Here is a 21,949-nt window from a genome sequence, read left to right as displayed (position 1 = left end):
ATGGTTTCCAGTTGTGTGTTTTACTTTCAGTCCTTGATCTGAAAGATCTCATCGAGGTCCCTGCTTATAAATCTCCCTTTGGTTCAAAGGCCTCTCAATATGAATCAAAGAATGAAAAAATAATAAAGGGACCAAATAGCTTCAAAGTTGATCAAGGCAAGTAGTCATAGACTCAAAGCTTTCCCTCTTCCTCCTAGAGGAGGAAAGGGAGCCAGGAAACATATCTTGGAGCTGGAATGGAGTAAGAAAATTCAATTCTCAATTTGTTTCAGCAAATGTTTATTAGGGGCACCTACTGTGTGCCAGGCCCCATAATACCTATTGGATCAAAACCAGGACTTAGCTAGGTGTTCTGAACTTTCTCTTGGTGCGATGTTCTTTCCATCCGCCGCAGCTGCCTCCCAAATGGTAAATAAGGAACTCAAGAGAAACACGAGGGAGGTCTGTTTGTTTCAGAATGAGTTAAGAACCGAGCTAGATGAGATAATCTTTGTTTTTCTTTCCTTCTCCCCCCCCCTCCTCCCACCTTTTTCGATTATTAAATGAGTTTCACACATAAAATTGGCTTGGAAACATCCCTCTTTCCCACACATCACTTTTTTTTAAAACCCCTGTAATTGATTCAGATATTTTAAGAAGTTCACAGGTTCCCATCATGGTGAATGTGTTTGCTTACTCCTGCTGGACTGGCTCTGCTGGGCATCAGAATACCCAGTCTTTGCCAATGGAATTATCACTTTTATGTTGAGTTTATTGCTTGGTTGTAAAAAATCAACCAGGGTCCCTGACAAGCAGACACCATATGAAGCATGAGTTGTAGCTATAAGATCACAAAGCTCGAGTGGGAAGGGACCTCGAAGCCCCACCTCATTTTTACAGATAAAGGAAAATGAGACCCAGGGAGGTTAAAGTAAGTGCGCAGGGTCAGATGGGCTAAGTTTCAGAGACAGGATTTGAATAATAATGATAGCTACATTTATAAAGCACTTGAAGGTTGGCAAAGCACTTTACAAATATCTTCTCATTTTATTTACTCCCACAACAGCCCTAAGAGGCAGGTACTATTATTATTCCCATTTTACAGATGAGAAAACTAAAGCAGACGGGTTAAATGACTTGCCTAGGGTCATAAGGTTAGTGTCTGGCATTAGATCTGGTCTTGGGCCTTTCTGACTTTAGGTCAGGTACTCTATCCACTGTGCCATTTATTGCCTCAGCTCCTCTGACTTCGAGTCAATGGTCTTTCCCCTGTTTAAAAAAAATTAAATGAAGAACTTACATTTTATTGGGGAGAATAAAACCTATATATAGAAAACTGACTATGAAATACAAAGTAATTTCTGAGGAAGTTTCTAGGGGAGACAATGTTAGCAATTTGAGAGAGATTTTTTGGGGGGCTGTCTTTTTATTTTTCTCTATTTGTTGAATAGAATAGCATTTTTGCTTGCTTTTCTCCCATTTGCTTTTCTTGAATTTCTTATTACTTTTTCAATTAGCAAAAATCTATCTTCACTTGCTTTCATTTCTCCCTCTCCCAATGAAAGGAAAAAAAGAAAAAAGAAAAAAAATCTTGTAATAAATATACAAAATCAAGTAAAACAAATTCCCACATTGACTGTGTCCAAAAATACATGTCTCGTTCTGCATCCTGAGTCATCCATAACTTCTTTGTAAGGAGATGTATAGTATTCTATAGCACTAGTTGTCTGTAATTGTGGTTGATCATATTGATCAGAATTAGGTCTTTCAAAATTGTTTGTCTTTACAAATGTTTTTTATTGTGTAAATTCTCATCCTGGTTCTGCTCACTTCACATCAGTTCATACAACTCATTTGGGAGAAATCTTGGAAAAAATTGAGGACGGAAAGATCATTCAAAGCCCATGAATTTTTTTTAATGGTTTTTTTTTAAGGCAAGAGGCAACTTAAATAAGAACTTTTTTGATGTGAGAGGGGATCTAATATTCCTTGGTTTTACCATTGAAAACTTGCTTTTCTATTAGAATATTTAAGCCCTTTGTTTCAGATACATGTTTTCTGTTAGGGCAAAAATGGAGAAAAGACAGGAAAAACAGTGGGCTGGGAATAATTGCCTTGTGTTTTTTCTACAGTGAGTGTTGATGGGATAGTAATCATCTCCTCTGAATCTGGGTGCATTCTGAATGATTCCACTTACTAGTTGGGTGACCTTGTGCAAATTAACTTACCCATTTAGAGCCTCAGTTTTCTCATCTGTAAAAAGGGGGTGCCAGACTTTCTCTGTTTATTTCACATGGTTATTATGAGGATCAAATAAGACAATGTATTCAAAAGAGGCAGCTAGGTGGTGCAGTAGATAAAGCATTGGGTTTAGAATCAGGAAAACTCATCTTCCTCAGTTCAAATCTGGTCTCAGACACTTATTAGCTGTGTGACTCTGGGCAAGTCATTTAATCCTGTTTATCTCAGTTTCTTCATCTGTAAAATGAAGCTGAAGAAGGAAATGGCATACCACTTCAGTATCTTTGCCAATAAAACCCCAGATGGGGTCATGAAGAATCAGGTACAACTGAACAACAAAAAAATTTAAAGTGTTTTTTAAACTATAAAGCTTTATAAAGATGTTGATTGACAGAGGCGTAAAAAGTCAAGAATTTACATATAACTTCTGCCACTTAGTCCTTGGATAAGTTGGAAGTAATTGACCACACTAATTGGAGGTGTTGTTCCTGCATTTGTAGAAGAAGTAACCTCTGGCAAAGTGTCAGTCAGAAAGACTGAGTACAGAGCATTGTGGCAGATAGTAGAAAGATGGAAGGGACTTAATAAGATGGACAAATAATGAAAATATTTTAAAAGTCTTCAAATAATACCTAACCAAGGAGATGTACTCAAGGCCATCCTTTGCTATAAAATTCCCTATAGTTTATTCTTCTCCCAATTTACCTATTTCTGCTAGTGTCATCCCCACTCATCATTACTAGGCATCTAGGGTTGAAATCTTATAATCTTCTCAGGTTCTTCCCTTTGCCTCCCCCTCCCCCTTTTTCAATCCTGTTATTTCTTCTTTCAGAATATTCCTTAAAACCCTTCCATTCTCACCACTAACAGAACTACCACCCTAGTTTAAGCTATCTTGTTTGGATTATTGTAATAGCTACTAACTTGATAGCAATAAGTCTCCATTCTGTCCCTTCTTGTATTCATTCCTCCCCTGGTTGCCTAGGTAATATAATGCCTAGGGCTGGCCATGTCACTCATCTTCTCAAGAAGCTTCAATGGCTACCCATTCCTTGTATAGGATAAAATATAAACTTTTCAACCTGGCTTATAACACCTTCCTTGATCTAATTCTAGCTTATGTTTCTAGCCTTAATTCATTTTCATCCCCTCTATGCTCTCTCTGTTCCAGCTAAACTGGAGTACTAACTATTCCCAGATCTCATAATGCAACTCCAATCTCCTTAAATTTGTTGAGGCCAGACCACAGGCCTGAAGCAGGTTTATGCCCCATTCCCAGTTGTTGAAATCCTCTTCTTGCAAGGTGAAGTTCAGGTTACCTCCTCCATGAAGCCTTCTTTCATTCTCCGGCTGAAAGAATTCTATCCTTTTTCAAACCACCTAAGAGTTCTTTGTATTTCTCCTTTGAATTTATCATGCACTAATTTGTAATATTATTGGTGTACATTTACATCTTCTCTATTAGAATATAAGTTCCTTGAAGGCAAGGACTGGCTTGTTTTGCAACTGCATATCCTCAATAATTAGTACAGTGCCTTGCACAAAGTCAAGTGCTTAATAGATATTTATTGAACTGAATTGAATCCCTAAGACAGAAAATTAGGTTGTATCCTGTGGAAAGCCCCATTAGATCCCAACATTTTTCTACAAGAAATTGGGGGAACAGGGAAAAATTCAGGACTTGATGGCCTTACCCTTGGAAAGCCACTGGCCATATCAAATCCCTCAACACACTTCTCTCCTTACCAAAGAACTTTTAAACTGAACAGGGGCATTGATCTAATTTTTCTCTAAAGTTTGAAAGTTGCCAAAAGGCAGATGACATAGACAAAGCAAAGTGATGCTTTTGTAATTCAAAAGTGGTGGAATATTCTTTTCCTCTAGAAAGGTTTTCAGTGAATGGCTGTGAGTCTGTGAGTTATATATCTGGAAGGGAAGGGAGAAAGAAACTGGTTATTGCCAGGCTCTCCTCAACCTCAGTCTCCAGAATCTGCTCTCTGCCTTTTAACACCCCATTATCCCCTGCCAGGGAGTTTTCTCTCCCCTCCTTGGTAAAGATCATAGATCACAGACTTCTCTGTAGTTTGCATTCTCATTTAGCTAAATAGATTACAACATCCCTTACCCCAGCCAGCAACTTTGGGCAGTTTCCCCACCCCCTCTGCAAAAAAAAAAAAAGGTCCAAACAATTTTCCTTTGTTTGCTGTTACCACGACACCCTATGAGTATCACGTTAGTAACCTGTCCATAGAAAAGTTGCCCCTTACCGAGCTATTTGTATGTATCTCCATGGGGGACTTTTTTTTCCCCCTTCTCGATTTCTCCCCCCTTTAAACCACTGGTTGCAGGAGGATGAGTGAAAGAACTGGAAGTAAAGAGAGATAGTTGGTCTTTTCATCATTATTTAATATAAAGAAGCAAAGAAGATTCTGTGCGCAGATTGCTGGCATATACAATACATTCCTCACTTAGTCTTCCTTTTACACAGTTTGCGTAAGGTATGCATCCGTATGTGTTTTATGTACACTCACTGCCTTTCATAGAGCTCTGGCTGACTTGAAAACAGGTGTGTCTTTCCCCTTCATTCTACTGCGTTCGCCCCCACCTTTGCAGGGATAGATGTGTTACTCTCCATTTTTTTCAGGTGGAACAACTCCGATTCAGATAAAGAAAGCAAAGAAGCATCCTTCTCAAGCCACCTCAACCCAGGGCTCCTGGCTTCCAGACTGGCTGCTGGGTGTGGGGTTGGGGGGAGGGGGGTGGGGTGTGCACAAGGACAGTGGCCAAACAAGACCGGCGTGGCTGTTCCAGGGCCCCAAACGGAGGAGTGAGATGAAAAGGAATTGTCAGTTCTTTGTTTCTCCGGTCTGAAACCAGACTTCCTCCGAGCTTGGTCTGGGAGCTAGGGCTGCGGGGTGGCGTGTCCCCTCCCTGCTTGCCTCTTTGCCTCCCTCCCCCACTCGTTGCCGCTGAGTATGTGTATGTATATGTCTCATGGAAAAAACCCAGGATGAGACTACATCCTCTCTGGCACACATACATATACATATATATATATATATATATGTATGTGTGCAATACACATATGTATTTATACGCAAGTATCTGCATGCAGGCATTCATGCAGGCATGGATATATGCATGGATATCTAGCCAATACATTTGAGTGAGACCCTCCGCGAACAGCAGGGACTCAAACCGACCCCTTCGGAAATCACACAACTTCAAGTCCCTCTCCCACAGATTATTTTCTACTCGGCTCAGGGCTCATAGCCAGGGTCGCTCTCCCGAAATAGAATGGAGCAGCTCCGGGTTTGGGAGGCTGGCGGGCCGGGGAAGGCGCGGGTTGGAAGAGACTCGGGCCTAAAGAAGGCTTCCAAAAAGAGGGCTCCTCTCAGAGACTGCCTAGACTCAGTCTAGTGCCCAAACCTTGGGCGCGGAATGTGGGTGGGCAGCAATAGGCTTGGCGAAGGCGCCGGTGCAGATGCCGGCTACCGGGGCGGGGGGGGGGGGAAGTGGGGGAAGAGGGGGGGCGTAGCTTCAATGAATGGATGCTGAGTTGGGAGCGAGAAGGGGGTAGAAGTGGGAGGGCTCTTCTTTTAAAGCACGGCTCATTTGCATTGAAATGCATGTCCATATGTACCAAAGGACAAGAATTCCACTCACGTACAGTCTTCGCACTCCCCCCTCCCCATTCCACCCCTTTTCTCCTTCTTACGTTCAGAGATCTCCCACCCCCTCTCCAGGAACCAAAGGGGACAGCTTACTTTGGATGGAGGGAGGAATGGAGCTGATTTGATTTGTGATAGGGGGACTTACACCCGCAGAATCAGCCAGCGATGTGCAGGGAGGAGGAATCAATGTGTGCCTGAGTGTGTGTGTGTGTGTGTGTGTGTGTGTGTGTGTGTGTATGTGAGTGTGTGCGCGGGAAGGGGTGGGGGGGAACAGGGAGGGAGGGAAAGGGGGAGCTGCAGCAAACCAGGGCCCTTCTGAGGAGCGGAGCGGAGCCGCAGGCACTAGCTCGCAGCTACGAAACCATTCATGATTTTGGTGACGTTATTCCAGTTGTGGGGGGAGGGAAGGCGGGGCTTCTGGGGCCCAAGGCCCGCCCCCCCCACTCCTATAAATAGGGCTTCCCAGGCTCTTTGTGGGGCTGAGAGCTCATTGGGAAGAGAATCCGCACGTCTGCTTGCTAGCCTTTCCTCCGGGTGGTAGTTGAGAGCGGTGGGAGCCAGTGCGCCTGAGATCTTGCCCTGCGGAGGGGGTGTCCCGGGACGGTGAATCCCTCCATTGCCCCTAAAAGCTCGAGAAAGCTGCTGGGCCCTGGGACACTGCAGTGCCCTCTTTCCTTTGGCCCGGGGACCGTTTTTTTAAATATCCAAGGGCGTGGGTCAGTCTCCCTTAGGACTTCATGTCTGTATATTTCCCCATACACTGGTGAGTATTCATTCTTTACCCTTGGCGTCTGTCGTACAGTGGGGTCTTGCCAGAGGCTCCCGTCATCTCCTCCCTGGTTCCATCCCTTTAGGGTACCGTGACTACTGACTACTGTGACTTAATGAGGAGGGGCAGCTCTCCTTTCCAGGCGATCATTCGGCTAAAAGCCGAAATCGCACCTAAGGGGGGCAGGGGCTTAAGCGCCCTGGAAGGAATTGGGAGAACCCAGACAAAGACAGTGAACTTGGAGGCTTTGCATAAGTGCATGATGGCTGGGGGTGCCAAGGGGAGAGTGTGTAGCCACCGTGGCCGACATCCTCCCTACTCCGCCCTGTGCTCCAAATGCCCCCTCCTCAAATGAGGATTGATATTAGAGTCTCGTGGGTGCTGCTTGATTTAGGGAACGGAGACACTGTCTTCTTTCCCCTTCTTCCTCTCTCTTCTTTCTTCCTCTCCCTATGTCTCTCTTCTACCCCCCCCCCCCATTTTTCTTTGGTTTGCATGCAAGTCTTGATGTAGAGTGCTGGAGATGGGCTTGAGAGGGTGCTGTGACGGCTACTGTGGCACTGGGTGTTGGAAGACAAGAGAGCCCCCTATGGACGGCCTGCAAGGGGGCGGGGTGGTGGTAGTGATAGTGGTGGTACAATATGTGTGTGCGCGCCTTCTTCCCGCACTCCTGGCGAGGAACGCTGCATCCTTTTGACCCCATCTCTTCCCTTCTCCCGCTTTCAAAGAGAAGTGCCTTTGAAAACCACTCGACTTGACTGGGGAGGGGGAAAGCAACTGATCAAGCCCCAGCTGCAAGAAAGGGGAGCCGGGGGAATACAAACCAGCAACCTGAGTTGGATTCAAGGGTTAGGGAGATGCCGGGGGAAGTGGACGGAGGGGAGGGGTTCTACTGATAAGGGCGTGTTTGGAGGTTCTTAGGGGCTGTACTGATAGGTGTGTGTTGAAATCCCTAGGGGCTGTGGGGCTGGATTGTTGGGAGTCTGTTGAGATGCCCAGGGGCAGGGGGCTAGACTGATGGGGGAGCGTGTGAAGATCCCTGAAGGTCTGGGGCTTCACCAGTGGAGGGACTGTGGAGATTGCGAGGGGAGGAGGAGGAGCCGTGTGGTTTGCAGAGCCGGGCCTCAGAGTCGACCTCCTGCAGGGGCTCCGAGCTTGTTTCCTTCCTGCTGGAGGGGAAGGATTCGAGCAAACACTTAGCATCTCCCCTGGGTTGGGGAGGGGTGCCTAGGAGAGTGAGGTTGGTGCCTGCAAAACCTGTTCCCACGTGTGAGAAATAGAAGCTTCTAGAGGAACCCTGGGCCCCAACCCAGGGTGTCTGTTTCCTGGCAAGGCAGACTTGCATGTACCGAGCTAGCAGGATGAAGGTGGCCGCTTGCAGCTAGCCTGAAGCTGCTAAGCTGAGATGGAGCCGGAAAGTTTGCAGCTTTTTCCTCTCCACTTTTCACAGCTGTAGCTCCAGATCCCAGCGAGGAGGACGGAAAGGCCCCAGCCACTGGGTTGCAAATCTGGGGCAGCTCCAGATCTTCTCCTCCCACCCCCACCCCCACCCACCGGGTTGAGGGTCAGCTTACTGGCAGGGGTCCCGGGGAAGGGCTTTGGACTTGGGGCAAGCACGGGGTCAGGATGGCTGAATGTTACCTGCTCCTCCCTGGTCCCCAGCCCAACTCTCTCTAAAGAGAGAATTGATGAACTTGATGCCCCTGGGGAAGCCAGTGTCCCTTTAAGCTGGGTGCGGCTGCTGGACTCAGGGGACGAATAACTGATGGGCTCCTCAGGCCCCCATCTCCTACCCCTCATCTCAAGCTTACCCAGCTGCCTTCACCGACTTCAACTAGTGAGCATCCAGGTAGGCTGTCAAGCCAGTGTTGACTAACCTACCTCATTTTCATTGGAGAGAAGTATTAATTTCTGGAAAAATATGCCTACACCTTAGTAGCTATGGGAAGAAAGAGACAGCTTTTGTTTGCTTTCAAGCTCTGCCTCCCATGTATTTAGTGTTATTTTGTGTGTGCATGTGTGAGATAGCGAAGATAAGAGAAGGTGCTGAGGCATGTATGGAAGGCATGCTTACCATGATGTGTGGGAATACACATTGTGTCCCAAAGTCCTATGCTCTTGACTACCCTGTGTGTACCAAGTGCACACTTGGGGTATTGAAATGCTTCTTTGGCTTCTTTGTCCTTTTGGAAATGCCTTGTGCAGACAGAGCCACTTAAGGCTCTGAGTGTACTTGGTGCCTTATTAGCACTGAGCTGGCCGTGGCTGTATTGGGGATTGGAAGAGGGGACATTGACCAAAGTGAAGTGGGAGGAGGTACAGACCCACCCAGGGTATAGCTAGGACATGCTTCAATTTAGAGTCACCAGGGCTTATGAAAGAATTCTGAAAGCCTCCATATCTGAAACTTGTCTCTACACATCTGAGAGGGAGGTATAGACAATCACTCTTTCTGATGGATCTTTTTATAAAATGATAGTTTTATACTTTTGTCATCATCCTCATCATTGTTAATAACAACGAAAACATCATAAGGAAGCAATTTAGTTGATATGGTTTAGAAAGAGATGAAATAACTCCTGGTGTCCTCAATTCCTAAGATATAAATGAACCAGACTGGGAGTAATGATATAGATAGTCCAATGGGGGAAAAATGAATTTGGAGTCAGAGGTCTCTGATTTGAGTCCTTTCCTCTGTTACTTACTACTTCTGTGACTTTCAGTAAATTATTTCCTCTCTCTGGCCTCACTTTCTTCATTGGTAAATGGGAGAGGTTGAACGAAATGACTTTTAAGATCTCTTCTATTTCTAAATCTTATGACCTGAGATTCTGCGATTGCTTGTAAAAATTCAATGCATTCAGGAAGGGGAAAAAAGGGAATTTGTCTTTAAATCTCTTCTATCAAACCCACCAGCGGGTTTAAGATCAGTAACCAATGGCCAAGAGATAGATCAGCTATTCAAGGGCTTAAACATTCCCCTTTACTCCCTCCATCTCCCCAAAAGTTTTGTGATCATCAGAACTCCAAAGTGGAGAGTGCTGCTGGATTTGTAGTCAAGACTTAGCACTTCCTGAATTGAGGTAAATTTAGTTAAGTCCCTTAACCTCTTTGAGCTTTTGTTCAGATGAAGAAGTTGGACTTGCAGGGTCCCTTTGATCTCTAAATCCTAAATCTAGAGCTAAAAGGGACTGTAGAAAGAAAGAAGAGTAAACAAGCCTTAAACCCTTACCATGCACTAGATACTGTCCTAAGCACTTTACAATTATTATGTCATTTGATCCTTGTAACAATACTGGGAAGTTGGTAGAATTATTATCATCATTTTACATTTGAGGAAACTGAGGCAGAGATTAAGTGACTTGCCCAGAGTCACACAGCTAGTGTCAGGGTCCAGGTTTTCTTGACTCCAGGCCCAGCAGTCTACCCACTGTGCCACCTACCTGCCTCTAGAAGATATCAAGTCCAACTCCCTCATTTGACATATGAGGAAACTGAGGCACAGAGAGGTGACTTGCTCAGGAACACACAGCTTGTAAATGTTTTCGTGATTTGAACTCATCTTCCTGACTCCTAGTCTACTGTCCTATCTCTGTCATGATGCCTTAATTCATGATCCTTTGACCTCTCATCCTATTTTCAGACAGCTTTTGTGATAGAACAGTATGGCCTGAAGAGTGGGAACAATCACTTTCACTTCATTTTGGATCTCTTATCTCTTGGCAGCCCTGATTATCTGAGATCAGCTGACATGACTGAGGTGATGATGAGCACCCCCTCTATGGATGAGATTGGGCTGAATACCCGGAAGGATGGCATCTCCTATCAGGTGAGTGAGTCTTAGGGCCATTTCACTTGGTGAGAGTTTTAGTAGCTGGTCGGTTGGACTGGAATGGATCACTCTTACTCCCCAATACTGTCCAATTTGTTGGATATATACCCAGTACTCAGGTGGAAAAGAGGGAAATGTGAGAGAGCGGCTCACGTGGGGAGCTCAATGCCTGGCCAATAATAACGGTTTTCCCTCTGCAAAAATGTGGTTTGTAAGGGAGAGGTACTATAAGTGAAACCTTTCAGGGGAAGTTTTGTGGATATGGTGTCCTTAAGGCAGCTTTGCTTCTCAAGAAAGAGCCAATTCCACTTCTTAGAATGCCCTATAGAAAAGTAGTATTCTTGGAGCCAGAAAGATCTGGGTTCAAATACTCCTTCTGCTACTTAGCAGATGTATGCATATGGGCCAGCCATTTAACATTTCTGCATCTGAGCCTCAGTTTACCCCTCTGGGGAAGATAATAGCATACATCATGTTGGTGATATGGGATTATTGTGAGGATCAAAAAAATTGGTGAATCACTTTAAAGCATTACATAAATGATAGAGAAGACTTCTCAGAACTACAGAGTAATCTATATGGTGAAATACCTTTTGATTATTTTTGGTACATAAAACTGGTGTTGGGTTTGATATCACTATTTTTTAAAATCTAAATAACAAAATATTTAAAAGACCCTTTAGCTTGGGGGCTTGCAGACTCTTGGAGAATCTTTCTTGTAAAGTAGCTCATGGGTAAGAGGATGAAGGTTATGTTTTGGATTGGGGCTAAGGATAAGGACTCTTCAATCCTCCTAAGTTATTCAATGTCAAATCTCTAAGTTGGAAAGGACTTAGGATCACCTATTTCCTCCTTTAATTGAGAAGGAGTACCATCTCTCACATCTTTCTGTGTGACCTTGGGCAAGTCACTTAACTCCAGACCTCTTTTCTCATCTGTTTAATGAGGAGTTGTACTAAGTGGCTTCTCAGGCCTGTTTCTAGCTGTAAACCAATGATCCCCCAGTTTTGGCTTATAGGCCACCAGCTGACCAAAGCAGCCCATTCTACTCTGAGACAGCTTTGATTTCCAAGGTGCCTTTTTCTCCCTCTCTAAGCTGAGGCAAAAATATCCTTCCTTGTATGCATTGGCCCTAGTTCTTCCCTCTGGGGCTTAACAGAACATGTCTAATCTCTCTCCCATGTCTTTCAAATACCTAAAGACAACTATCATTCCTCCTGCCCCAACATCTTCAGGTCATCTCTTCTGCAGGCTACACATAGTCATTCGTCATTACTGTTTCCAAAAGGCATTTTGCCAAGTGGAGAAAAGGAAACAAGGAGGAGAGAAATGAACAGTTCCTGTACCACAGTAAACCGAAGTTAGACAGAAACCATGACTGGAGGAGATGGGATGCAGACCATCCCAGCTGACTTCTCTCTTTCTGTCACTGGCACTCCCTTATCTTCATAGAATTTTAGGTCTAGAAGGAACCTTTAAGATCCTTGCTCCCAGTCAGTATCATCAATCCCACTTTGTAGTTTTTATTTAATTGGGGAGAGAGGGCTTTCTGGAGATGTGGTACTTTATCCGTGGTTGAGTTCTGTAACCCAGGGTTCCAGGATTCTGGGCAAGATCCTGGATGAGATCTGAACATGAGTTCCAGTCACTCTCTTAAGGGCAGCTAGGTGGTATAGTGGATAGAGTGCCAGGCCTGGAGTCAGGAAGACCTGACTTCAAATCGGACCTTACACACTTACTAACTGTGGGATCCTGGGCAAGTCATTTAACTGTGTTTACCTCAGTTTCCTCATTTGTAAAATATGCTGGAGAAGGAAATGGCAAACCACTCTAGTATCTTTGCCAACAAAACCCCAAAAGGGAGCACAAAGAGTGGGATGTTGCTGAAAATGACTGAATAACAACACTCTCTTAAGTTCTACCTCAGTTTTGGGTTGCAAATTTCTTAGCCAATGAGTCATACTGAACATTTCTTTGTGGTCACCAGTGAGGTTTTCTTTTAGCTCTGTTTTTTCTTAGACTGTGTCACAAGGTCTTTCAATGGAATTTGTGTAGGATTATTCAATTCAAAAAGTACTTATTAAGCAGCTTCTATGTATCTGTCCTCAAGAAGCTTATATTCCATTGGGGGAAAATGAACACATACATAGATAAACAAAATATATAAAAATAATTTGGGGGCAGGAGAAGAGTTCCTGAGGTCTGGTGGAACTGAGCAAAGCTTCTTATTGGAGATGACATGGACGCTGGGCCTTGAAGGGTGATAGAGATTCTAAGAGACTTAGGTGAGAACGGAGATCATGGTTGAGAAGATGTGCCAAGTGGATATGGAATAATTGTGTATGGAGGAACAGCAAGGAGACCAGATTAACTGGATCTGAGTTCATAAGAAGGAATAATGAGATATCAGTCTGGAGAGAGAGGCCTGTGCCAGATTGTGAAGGGGTTTAAATGCCAGTCAGTTAAGTTTGTATTTAATCCTAGAAGCAGTTAGGACTTATGGAAGCTTCTTGGGCAGGAGAAAAGTATAGTCAGACCTATGCTTGAGGAATATTAATTTGGAATTTGTGTAGAAGATGAACTGGAGGCAGAGAGATCAATTAGGAGGCTATTGTAATCATTCAGGAGACAGGTGGTGGGGGCCCAAACTAGCATGGTGGCCATGTGAGTGGAGAGAGAGAATTTTAGAATTGTAAAGATCATTTAATCCTACCACCTCATTTTGACAGTTGAGGAAAATGAGGCCCAGAGGGGAAATGACTTGCATAAAGTCTCTCAGTAGTAGAGTTTTGCCTCCTTTTTCATTTCTTCTTGTTGTTCAGTCCTGTCTGACTCTAGTCCGTGGCGTTTTCTCAGCAAAGATACTAGAGTAGTTTGTCATTTCCTTCTCCAGTATGTCCCCATTTTACAGATGAGGAACTGAAGCAAATAGGAGTTAAGTGACTTGCTTGGGGTCACTCAGCTTAGTAAGTGCCTGAGGCCAGATTTGAACTCAGATCTTCCTGACTACAGGCCTGGTACTCTACCCACTCTACCACCTAACTGCCTCTCTTTTTTCACTATCTTGCATTTTGATAGCCACAGACAGCTTCTAGCCCTCCTTTACCCAGTGCTTTCATGAGCAATTTCAAACACTGTTATCAGGTTTAAAATCTTGATCTTTGTGATTTTGGAAAGACCCCCTTAGCTGGCTGGTTGAGAGAAAGAGAGAAATGGAAAGTGACCCTACTGAGTTTCTGACCTGTTCCTGGCATTTCTTTCATATCCTCTACTGTGTTCTCAATGAAACACCGAGTGTTTTCATAACTGTTGTATGACCAATTTCCTCAAAACCTGCTCAAAGAATATGCCGGTTAATTAAAACTAATTTCCACCAGAGTTGTTGTGATTGGCCAAAAATGACACTTTGCTAAAGGCCTTATTTCATTTATATTCCTGATCTCTTTTCCAGAGAGTGGAGGATGGAGGGTTGGGGGGAGGTGGGGGTGAGTCTCACAGCTAGCTCTCCACTTGGCATTCCTCCTGAGGATAATAATAGTATGTGGGACTTGTCTTGTGCCTCTTTTCCGAGGAGCGAAAAGTGCTTGAGAGCCATGGCCATTCATCTGCAGTGTCCCATGAGCTTGCTGGAAGCCAGCCATTAATTTCTTTTTGACAGATGGAGAAATGGAGTCTTGGGACCATGGTACAACCTTGTTCGAAGGTCACATGTTAAGGACTAGAACCCATGCCTTCTGATTTCCAGAGCCCACCCCTACTCTGGATTTCTGGTCACCAGCTCCTGTTTCAGTGGCATACCTTAGCCTCTCAATGGAAAAGGTTCCAGGGATTTGCCTTTTACTGTCTTGTAGAATTTGGGTGAGAAATATTTACTGATCCACATCAGTTAATGAGGTTTTTCATTCAATTCAACAGGCATTTATTCAAGGCCTTTTAGATGGCAGGCACTGTTCTAGCTGCTGCAGATACAAAGACAAAAAAAAAATGAAGAAACAGCCCCTGTCCTCAAGCAGCTTCTATTCCACAGGGGTGGGGGCAAAATACAGATAAGTAAAACAAAATAAAGGCTCTCCCCAAAGTCTTAGTGCAGGTTTGAGCTATTAAAACTTAAAATTTCACTAAGATTTTTGGGACACCCTTTAGGGATAGGCTAATAGGAAAAAACTTCTCATAGGAAGAGGTAACTGAGCTTTATGGGGCAGCGAGTTGGCACTGGGATGGAGTGGATGGAGCACTGGGCTTGAAGTCAGAAAGACTCATCTTCCTGAGTTCAAATGTGTCCTCAGATACTCACTGGCTGTGTGACCCTGGGCAAATCAGTTAACCCTGTTTGACTCAGTTTCCTCATCTGTAAAACTAGCTAGAGAAAGAAATGGCAAACCTCTCCAATATCTCTGCCAAGAAGACCCCAGAATGGGGTCAGGAAGAGTCTGAAACAACTCAACAACAAAAACCTGAGGTTTTTTTTTTTTGCTCTGAAGGGATCTATGGGGGAAGTTGAGGAAGGAAAACATTCTAAGTGGGGTAGGTGTTAGGAGTGAGGGGTCAGTTATACCAGAGGTAGTTGGTGTTTTGTGGCTTTAAAAAAAATTAAGATCAAATGAAATTTTTCCTTTACATTGATTTGGTGTCAATCATTCCTCCTCCCTGGGGTGAGTGAGCAAGTTGTCAGTACTTCAATAAGAGCATCAGGACTTAATGGAATGAGTTAAAGGTCCAGAAAGTGTACCCTGACTGCCTAGATCCCTGTATCCTAGGTTTCCCTAAGGGGAAAACATGAAATACTACCAGTCCCTAGTGCCTTTATGGAATAACTTTCCATATTCTAGAAGCTCAGACAGTGTTCTTCCTTTTAAAAAAAAGTATTAAACATTTTTTTAAATTGAACAAAAATCAATTTTCTCTCCCTCCTATCTAGTTTTCTTTCTTTTCCTGAACCAGAGAGTCAGCACAATCACTGCTTCATGGATCCCTATTCAAGCTGTATTTGCAAAGTTAATGGAGCTTAATTAAAAAGGATACTTTGTGGCAAGCTCCCCTTCCATATTAAAAACAAATTGGGGTGAAACAAACCAGGCCATGGCCAAATAGAAGTTTTCCCCTTGGTCGACTTTTGCCTTTTCTGCTGCTGCCACTGAAGGACTCAGAGGTCTGGCTTCCTTAGCGGTCACCCTCAAGACTTCAGCCTTCTGTTTTAGATTTTCTCTCCTTCCCCTTCTCCATAGAGTGGGTTATCAGCAGTGCACACATGTGGACTGCAAGGGTGCCCGAACAACATTGTGAGGGAATTCCTTGGATTATAGTCCAAAATGATGAGGATTTTATAGTTTTCTCTCTGCTTCAGCCCCTAAGCTGTCGCCAGTGCCTGGGGAACAATGTCCTTTCTTGCTAGACTCCTCTGAGATGAGTGAATCCCAAGGGGAGCCTGCTGGGTTCTAGCTGTAACCCTCAGGTTTCTGTTTGAAACTCCTTTCTCCCAGCATTGCCTGAATTCTGATCTGGTGTTTCCCTCCTCCCCTGGGCTAGAGTCAACCGTTGTAGCCCCTCCTGTAGCCAGATAAAATCAGTCCTTAATCAGCTTCCTTTTTTCTCACCACCTCTGTCCTTGGTTCCTGGGCACCAGCTGTCCTGTCACTGGCTATTTTTCCCTGTTACTCAGTTGTGAAATTAGCATTTCTATAGCCCACCTTTCCATTGGATGACCTTTTCCTCTCCAGAGAGGCAGAGGTTCTAATTCAGACTATAAATAGCCAAGAGTGATAATTCTTCACACATCCCTCGGCTAATCCATTGGATGACTGAGTGATGGAGAGGCCCTGTGTAGTGGAATGAGCTCTGGACCCAGAATCAAAGAACTTCAGCGCTCCTCTTGGCCTCTGTTCCTTCCTACCTGCGTTGACCTTGGGAAAATCACTTAACCTCTCCCAAGACTGAGTTACCACATCTGTAAAATGAAGGGATTAGACTCATGATTTCTGAGGTCCCTTCTGACTCCAAATCGGTCATTCTATGGCTGTGATCAATCGTTCTTACCTGTCTCACTCTGATCACTCCAAAACACATAAAGCATCCCTTATCCTGCCATTTGTGGCTCAAATCCTGAAACTCTTTTTTTGGAGGGTTTATATTAGAGGAAGATGTGATATGTCCTTGATGAGGCACCTATCAGTGGATAAGAGCATTGGATTTTGAGGGATCTTATCTCAGACATATACAAATTGAGTGGCCCTGGACAAGTCACTTGATTTCTCTCAGCCTCAGTTTCTTCATCTGTAATATGGAGATAATAATAGCATCAGAGATAACAAACACATGTACAGTGCTTTACAGACCTTAAAACACTATGTAAATTCTAGCTATTTTCATTTGCAGTTGTATTCTTAAGGAAAGACCACTCTCGATTTGATGGATGAATAATTTTTTAAGAAAGTATTTCTTAAGAGCTTACTATGCATAAAGCCCTGTGGTACTAGAAAAACAGATGGTCCTTGCCTTCTAAGAGCTCACATTCTAATGGGGGAACCAAAACATGGTGATTGGACCTGTTGGACTAGCACTGCTTCTTCTATGTTCCCAGAGAAACAGCCATGACACTTTCCTTATTACTATTCTTCATCCCTTTTGGTTGTTTTTTCAGTCATGTCCAATTCTTCCTGACCTTATTTAAGGTTTTCTTGGCAGAGATACTGGAGTGGCTTGCCATTTCCTTTTTCATCTCATTTTACAGATGAGGAAACTGAGGCAAACAGAGTTAAGTGACTTGCCTAGGATCACACAGCTACTGAGTGTCTCAGGGCAGCTTTGAATTCAGGAAGATGAATCTTTCTGACTCCAGGCCTAGCACTCTATACACTGGGCCACCTAGCTGCCCTCTTCATCCCTTAGAGGGATGAGAGAAATATCAACTGGTCCACAGAATGGGCATGACTTAATCATTCCCAGTCATATGTAGAAACCAAATGGGTCAGTTCAAATAAAGTTCAACATGTGCTGACTGCCCATAGTCTACATTTAATTTCTTTCTTTCTCTCTCTTTCTTTCTTTTCTCTTTCCCTTCCTCCCTTACATCCCTTCTTCCCTCCTTCCCTCCTCCTCTCCTTTCCTTCCTTTCTTTTTCCTAAGAGAGTCTTTTTACTCAGGGTCTGACCTTACAGATTCCTCATCTGTCAGATGATGGGGTTGGACTTTTTAAAAATCCATTCCAGCTTGACTATTCTATGTTTCTTTCCCTGGGTGGGTGTTCTAGCTTCTGGAAGAGAGGGAGAAAGAAAGAAGAGGGAGGCAAAGAACATCTCTTGCTTCTGCTTCCTGACTTAAAAGGACTTATTGAGAAATAGGTAACCCTTTTCTCACAGTGGTGTGTAGAGTGGCCCATGATTGTTGGGTGGATGAATGGAGGATGAGGTGATCCAGGTGTTTGGTGGCCCTGGTCAGCTAAAGTTGTAGCAGTTTGGGCAGGATGAGTCCATCCAGGGACCTGCATTTCAGTGGAACATTGGCATTTTTTTTTATTCCTCCTACCCTTTACCTCTTCCTCCACACCCTATTTCCACCACCAGATGTTATGCTTGGTGAAAATGACTAGCACAAACTTTTTTCCCCCTCTACTGCTAAATGACCAAAAAAGGTAGTTTAGTCTGAGTGTATATTTGAGGAAGAAGAGAGTGAATTTTCTAGAGAAACAAGAAGGTATTAATCCATATGCACAAGCTCTTTTTATGTTAATCCCCTCCCCTTCTGTTTGAAAAATGAATACTCTTTGGTTGTTGGTATCTAGCTTTTATCTTCCCTGGGATTCATAGTAACTTATCCAGTGGGGAAGTCTTGGATCATAAGTTCACAAATCGAGAGATAGAAAGGAACTCAGAGGTCACTGAGTCCACCCCCCTTGTTTCATCAATAAGGAATTGAGGCAAAAAAGTTAAATGACTTGCCCAGCATCACACAGCAAATGATTATCTGAGGCAGGATTTGAATCCAGACCAACCTGACTCTTAAGTACAGTAATCTATACACCATGCTATGCTGCTTTTCCTAGTGGAGAAAACGCTGGTTTTGTAGTCATCAAATCATAATTTATCAACCAACAAGCATTTATTAAATACCTGCTTTGTGCTAGGCTCAGGAAATACAGAGACAAAGGTGAAATAATCCTAGAATACTAGATAACTGAGAGGGAGCTTAGAGATGATTGAATTTTCTTCTCCATCGTCCCCAACAAGGGACCATCTAACCAATAAACTGGGTTTTGAGTCTTGGTTTCCACTGCTACCTCTGTGGTCCTTGCCAGGTCATTTAGCTTTAGAGAATCTGTTTCTTCATCTATTTAATAATAGTGATGAAAATTATTATAATAAATTATAAATTATTATTATTATAAATAACAAAATAAAATAATAATGATGCTTGCAGTATCTATCTTAGCAGCATTCTTGAGAGGAAAGTACTTTGTAAATTGTGAAATGGGATAAAAACATATATTACTATTAGTCCATCAAAGCACATTTATTAATGATCAAAATAAAATTAATATTTTAAACTGTTAATAATTTATATATAAAATAAAATAATTTAAAGTTAACAATTTATTATCATTAGCACAAAGGTGCTAGGCTATTCTTGTCAAGGTAACTGGCCCACCAAGAGGGAAAGTCACTTGTCCATTATAGCACTAGTGAATTTTTTATGTAATTGGGGAAAAATTTTATTTCTCAGCTTTTACCTTGTCAATATTTTATCCACTGGAAATCATGTGAAAGTCACTTAGAAGCTATAACTTCATCTTCCTTTAGAAGACCAGCTGACTAGAAAGTTAGCTTATTCTAGTCATGGCACTGACCCTAGCTAGCTCTGTCCCCAAGGTCTCTCTTCTTTGGCTGGAGCTGTCTTGCTCACCCCACTTGGACCCCTTTTGGCAGAACAGTTGGTTCCCCAGAGGTACCCCAACATGGCTCCAACTGACTCTCAGAATTATAGAGACAACCCTATTGTGGGGAAAGTGCCTTCTCACTACCATGTTCCCATCATGTAGTAGCTGTAACTTTATTACTACCTTCAAAGACCAACCAACTAGAATGCTAATAAAAGCATGAATTTAAACATGCTTTAATGTTAAACAATTATTGATGCTTTTCTTTAGATTCCTATCTTTTCCCAGTAATTGCCTGCCCCTCCTCAAGAGAGCCCTTTTTTATAACAAAAAGAAGTACAATTCCCCAAAACCCATCAACATGTTAGCTACATTCGGGTATCGTACCACCTCTCTACCTAGAGAAGGGAGGTCTGGTTTATTATCAATCCTGTGGATTCAAGGTTCAAACCTAATTTTTTCTAAGACACATCTGTTCTGTTAGCTAGATACAATTGATATTGTTCTTTATGTCCTCGAAATGCCTAGTACAGTACCCTGCCTGTAGTAGGTAGAGTAAATATTGATTAATTCTGCTCTAACTTTAGCTTGCTGGTACTGAGGATATCAGTGCACCTTTGTAAGCCCCTAACAAAATAAATAGTCTGAGCAAGCTTCCTGGCTCCAAAGTAGGAACAATGAACTATATAGAACTTGGTGTTCATAAGCTTATTCTCCCAGTCATTGACCCAGTCTCCCAACTTGGATGAGAAGGAAGGAGGATTGCAGGGGTAAGGGAGGAGGAATGTGTTTGGGTGATGGATCTTGTGATTGTAGCCAAGAGCTATTCTTGGGTGTCTAATGAATGTCCTGAAATGATCTCTCAGGAATATGTCCTGAAATTATTTCTTGTGGATATGAAGACAACCACTCATTCCTGTAGGGCTGATGGTTTCAGATGTTTCTTATGTCAGAGGAAGATGTTTTCCAGAAGGAAAAGGTTCACTCTTCTCTAGTCCTGGCAGCCTATGGCACTTTTGTCTGGATGGATGCACAGCTGGCTCCCCATCTGCCCTCTCTTCAACCCCACTACCACCAAAAAAAAGATAGTTTTTTTTTTTTATCAGCAAACCCAATCATAATGTCTGCTAGTTCATTCAGAGCTCATGACATCCCCCTAGTTACACAGGCCAGTCTTAAAAATAAAATCAAGGTTTGCTCTGAGTCCAAAATGGTCCTTTCTCTACCCTCCTGTTGAATGGGCATTTGACCAGAATTGGGAATATTCTGATGAGGGTCTTATTTGGAAAATATTCTAGTGACAATAGTTTGATGACTGTGGCTGCAATCAGAAAGGGAACTCCAGATACACTCATCCAAATTTTTCACTCCTCTACTCCAACTCTGGGCTGTTGACAGTTGCATTTTGGTTGTCCTAAATAGGGAAGATGTGATGTTCCAGGGTTTAGGTAGAGCAACATGAACTGGTACCTCACCATCAAAGGGGAACATCATTCTCAGAAGTCTATATCTCTTTAGTCTAGGACCTAACACGCTCAGAGCCTCCCTTCCTATGAACTTTGGTGTGGGCTACACCCAGAGACGGTAATTGTTACTGTAACTGGTGTTATTGTTGGGTCTTTGCTTCAAAAATCTTAAAAGCTCTCTTTCCCCTATCCTCCCCACCCCCACAAGTCCCCAGCCTGCAGCAAAGCATTAGAAGAGGGCATACATTGCTTTTCCACATTCCTAGGACTCCCACCACGGCCAACCAGCTCAAAGGCCCTAACTGATGGATTTGGGGAAGACAAGGTTTTTGTGGCTCCTAGGCTGAGAGGTTGATCACAGCCTTAAGGAATTTATACTTTCAATCCAGACCTTGTTATGATGAAAGCTTACAGTACCAGAAGCACCGGCTATTAGGCCCACGAGAGTGTTTTTGATTACATATTGTTTCAGTGAAGTCTATGGAGACAGCAATAGTAGAGGAGTTTGGTGAATAGCAATCTTAAAAAAAAATCACACACACACATACACAACAAAAAACAAAAAATCCCACAGTATTTTTCTTTCATTTTGTTTTTAGATATTTCAGATAAACTCGGATTTATCAGATGTTTTCTTTTATGCAATGATGATAAAAAGTATAAAAAAATTTAATTTTCCGCATTAGGAAAAGTTATATTTCTATAATGCTTTCTATCTCTGGAATTTTCTTCTTTGAAGAAACATTTGCACTGTGCTATAGTAGAATGAATGCTGGATTTGACATTGGAGGATCTGAGTTCAATTCCCACTTCTTCCCCCTTGCTACCTGGGTAATATTGGGCCAAGTCACTTCACCAAATGAGACCTTGGTTTCTCCACCTATAAAATGAGATGGGTAGACTAAATGATCTATAAAATCCCTTCTAGCTCCAAATCTGACCTTGTTGGTCTATCAGGCATTATTTAGAATGCTTATTATGTGTGTAAGATAGGCATATGTCTATCTGTCTATCATCTATCTGTCTGTCTCTCTGTCTCTCTGCCTATCTATCTGTCTGTCTGTCTCTCTACCTATCTATCTATCTATCTATCTATCTATCTATCTATCTATCTATCTA

The 21,949-nt window shown here is 43.1% G+C and overlaps 1 protein-coding gene across 1 annotated transcript in view; it reads left to right on the top strand.

Moving 5' to 3' along the window:
- The first annotated feature begins 6,383 nt into the window (after positions 1 to 6,383).
- Positions 6,384 to 21,949, top strand: part of LBH (limb bud and heart development) — a 30,520-nt gene continuing 14,954 nt past the window's right edge. The window contains exons 1-2 of the mRNA XM_027850489.1: positions 6,384 to 6,657; positions 10,390 to 10,492. Coding sequence (XP_027706290.1) covers positions 6,632 to 6,657; positions 10,390 to 10,492 — 129 coding nt within the window. The 5' untranslated portion in view covers positions 6,384 to 6,631. The remainder of the gene's footprint in view (positions 6,658 to 10,389; positions 10,493 to 21,949) is intronic.

This window comes from Vombatus ursinus, unplaced genomic scaffold, assembly GCF_900497805.2.
Source record: "Vombatus ursinus unplaced genomic scaffold, bare-nosed wombat genome assembly UNPS02009062.1, whole genome shotgun sequence".
In the NCBI taxonomy this organism is placed as follows: domain Eukaryota; kingdom Metazoa; phylum Chordata; class Mammalia; order Diprotodontia; family Vombatidae; genus Vombatus; species Vombatus ursinus.
Note: the sequence above shows the minus strand (reverse complement) of the source record. Positions and strands in the feature narration are given on the sequence as shown.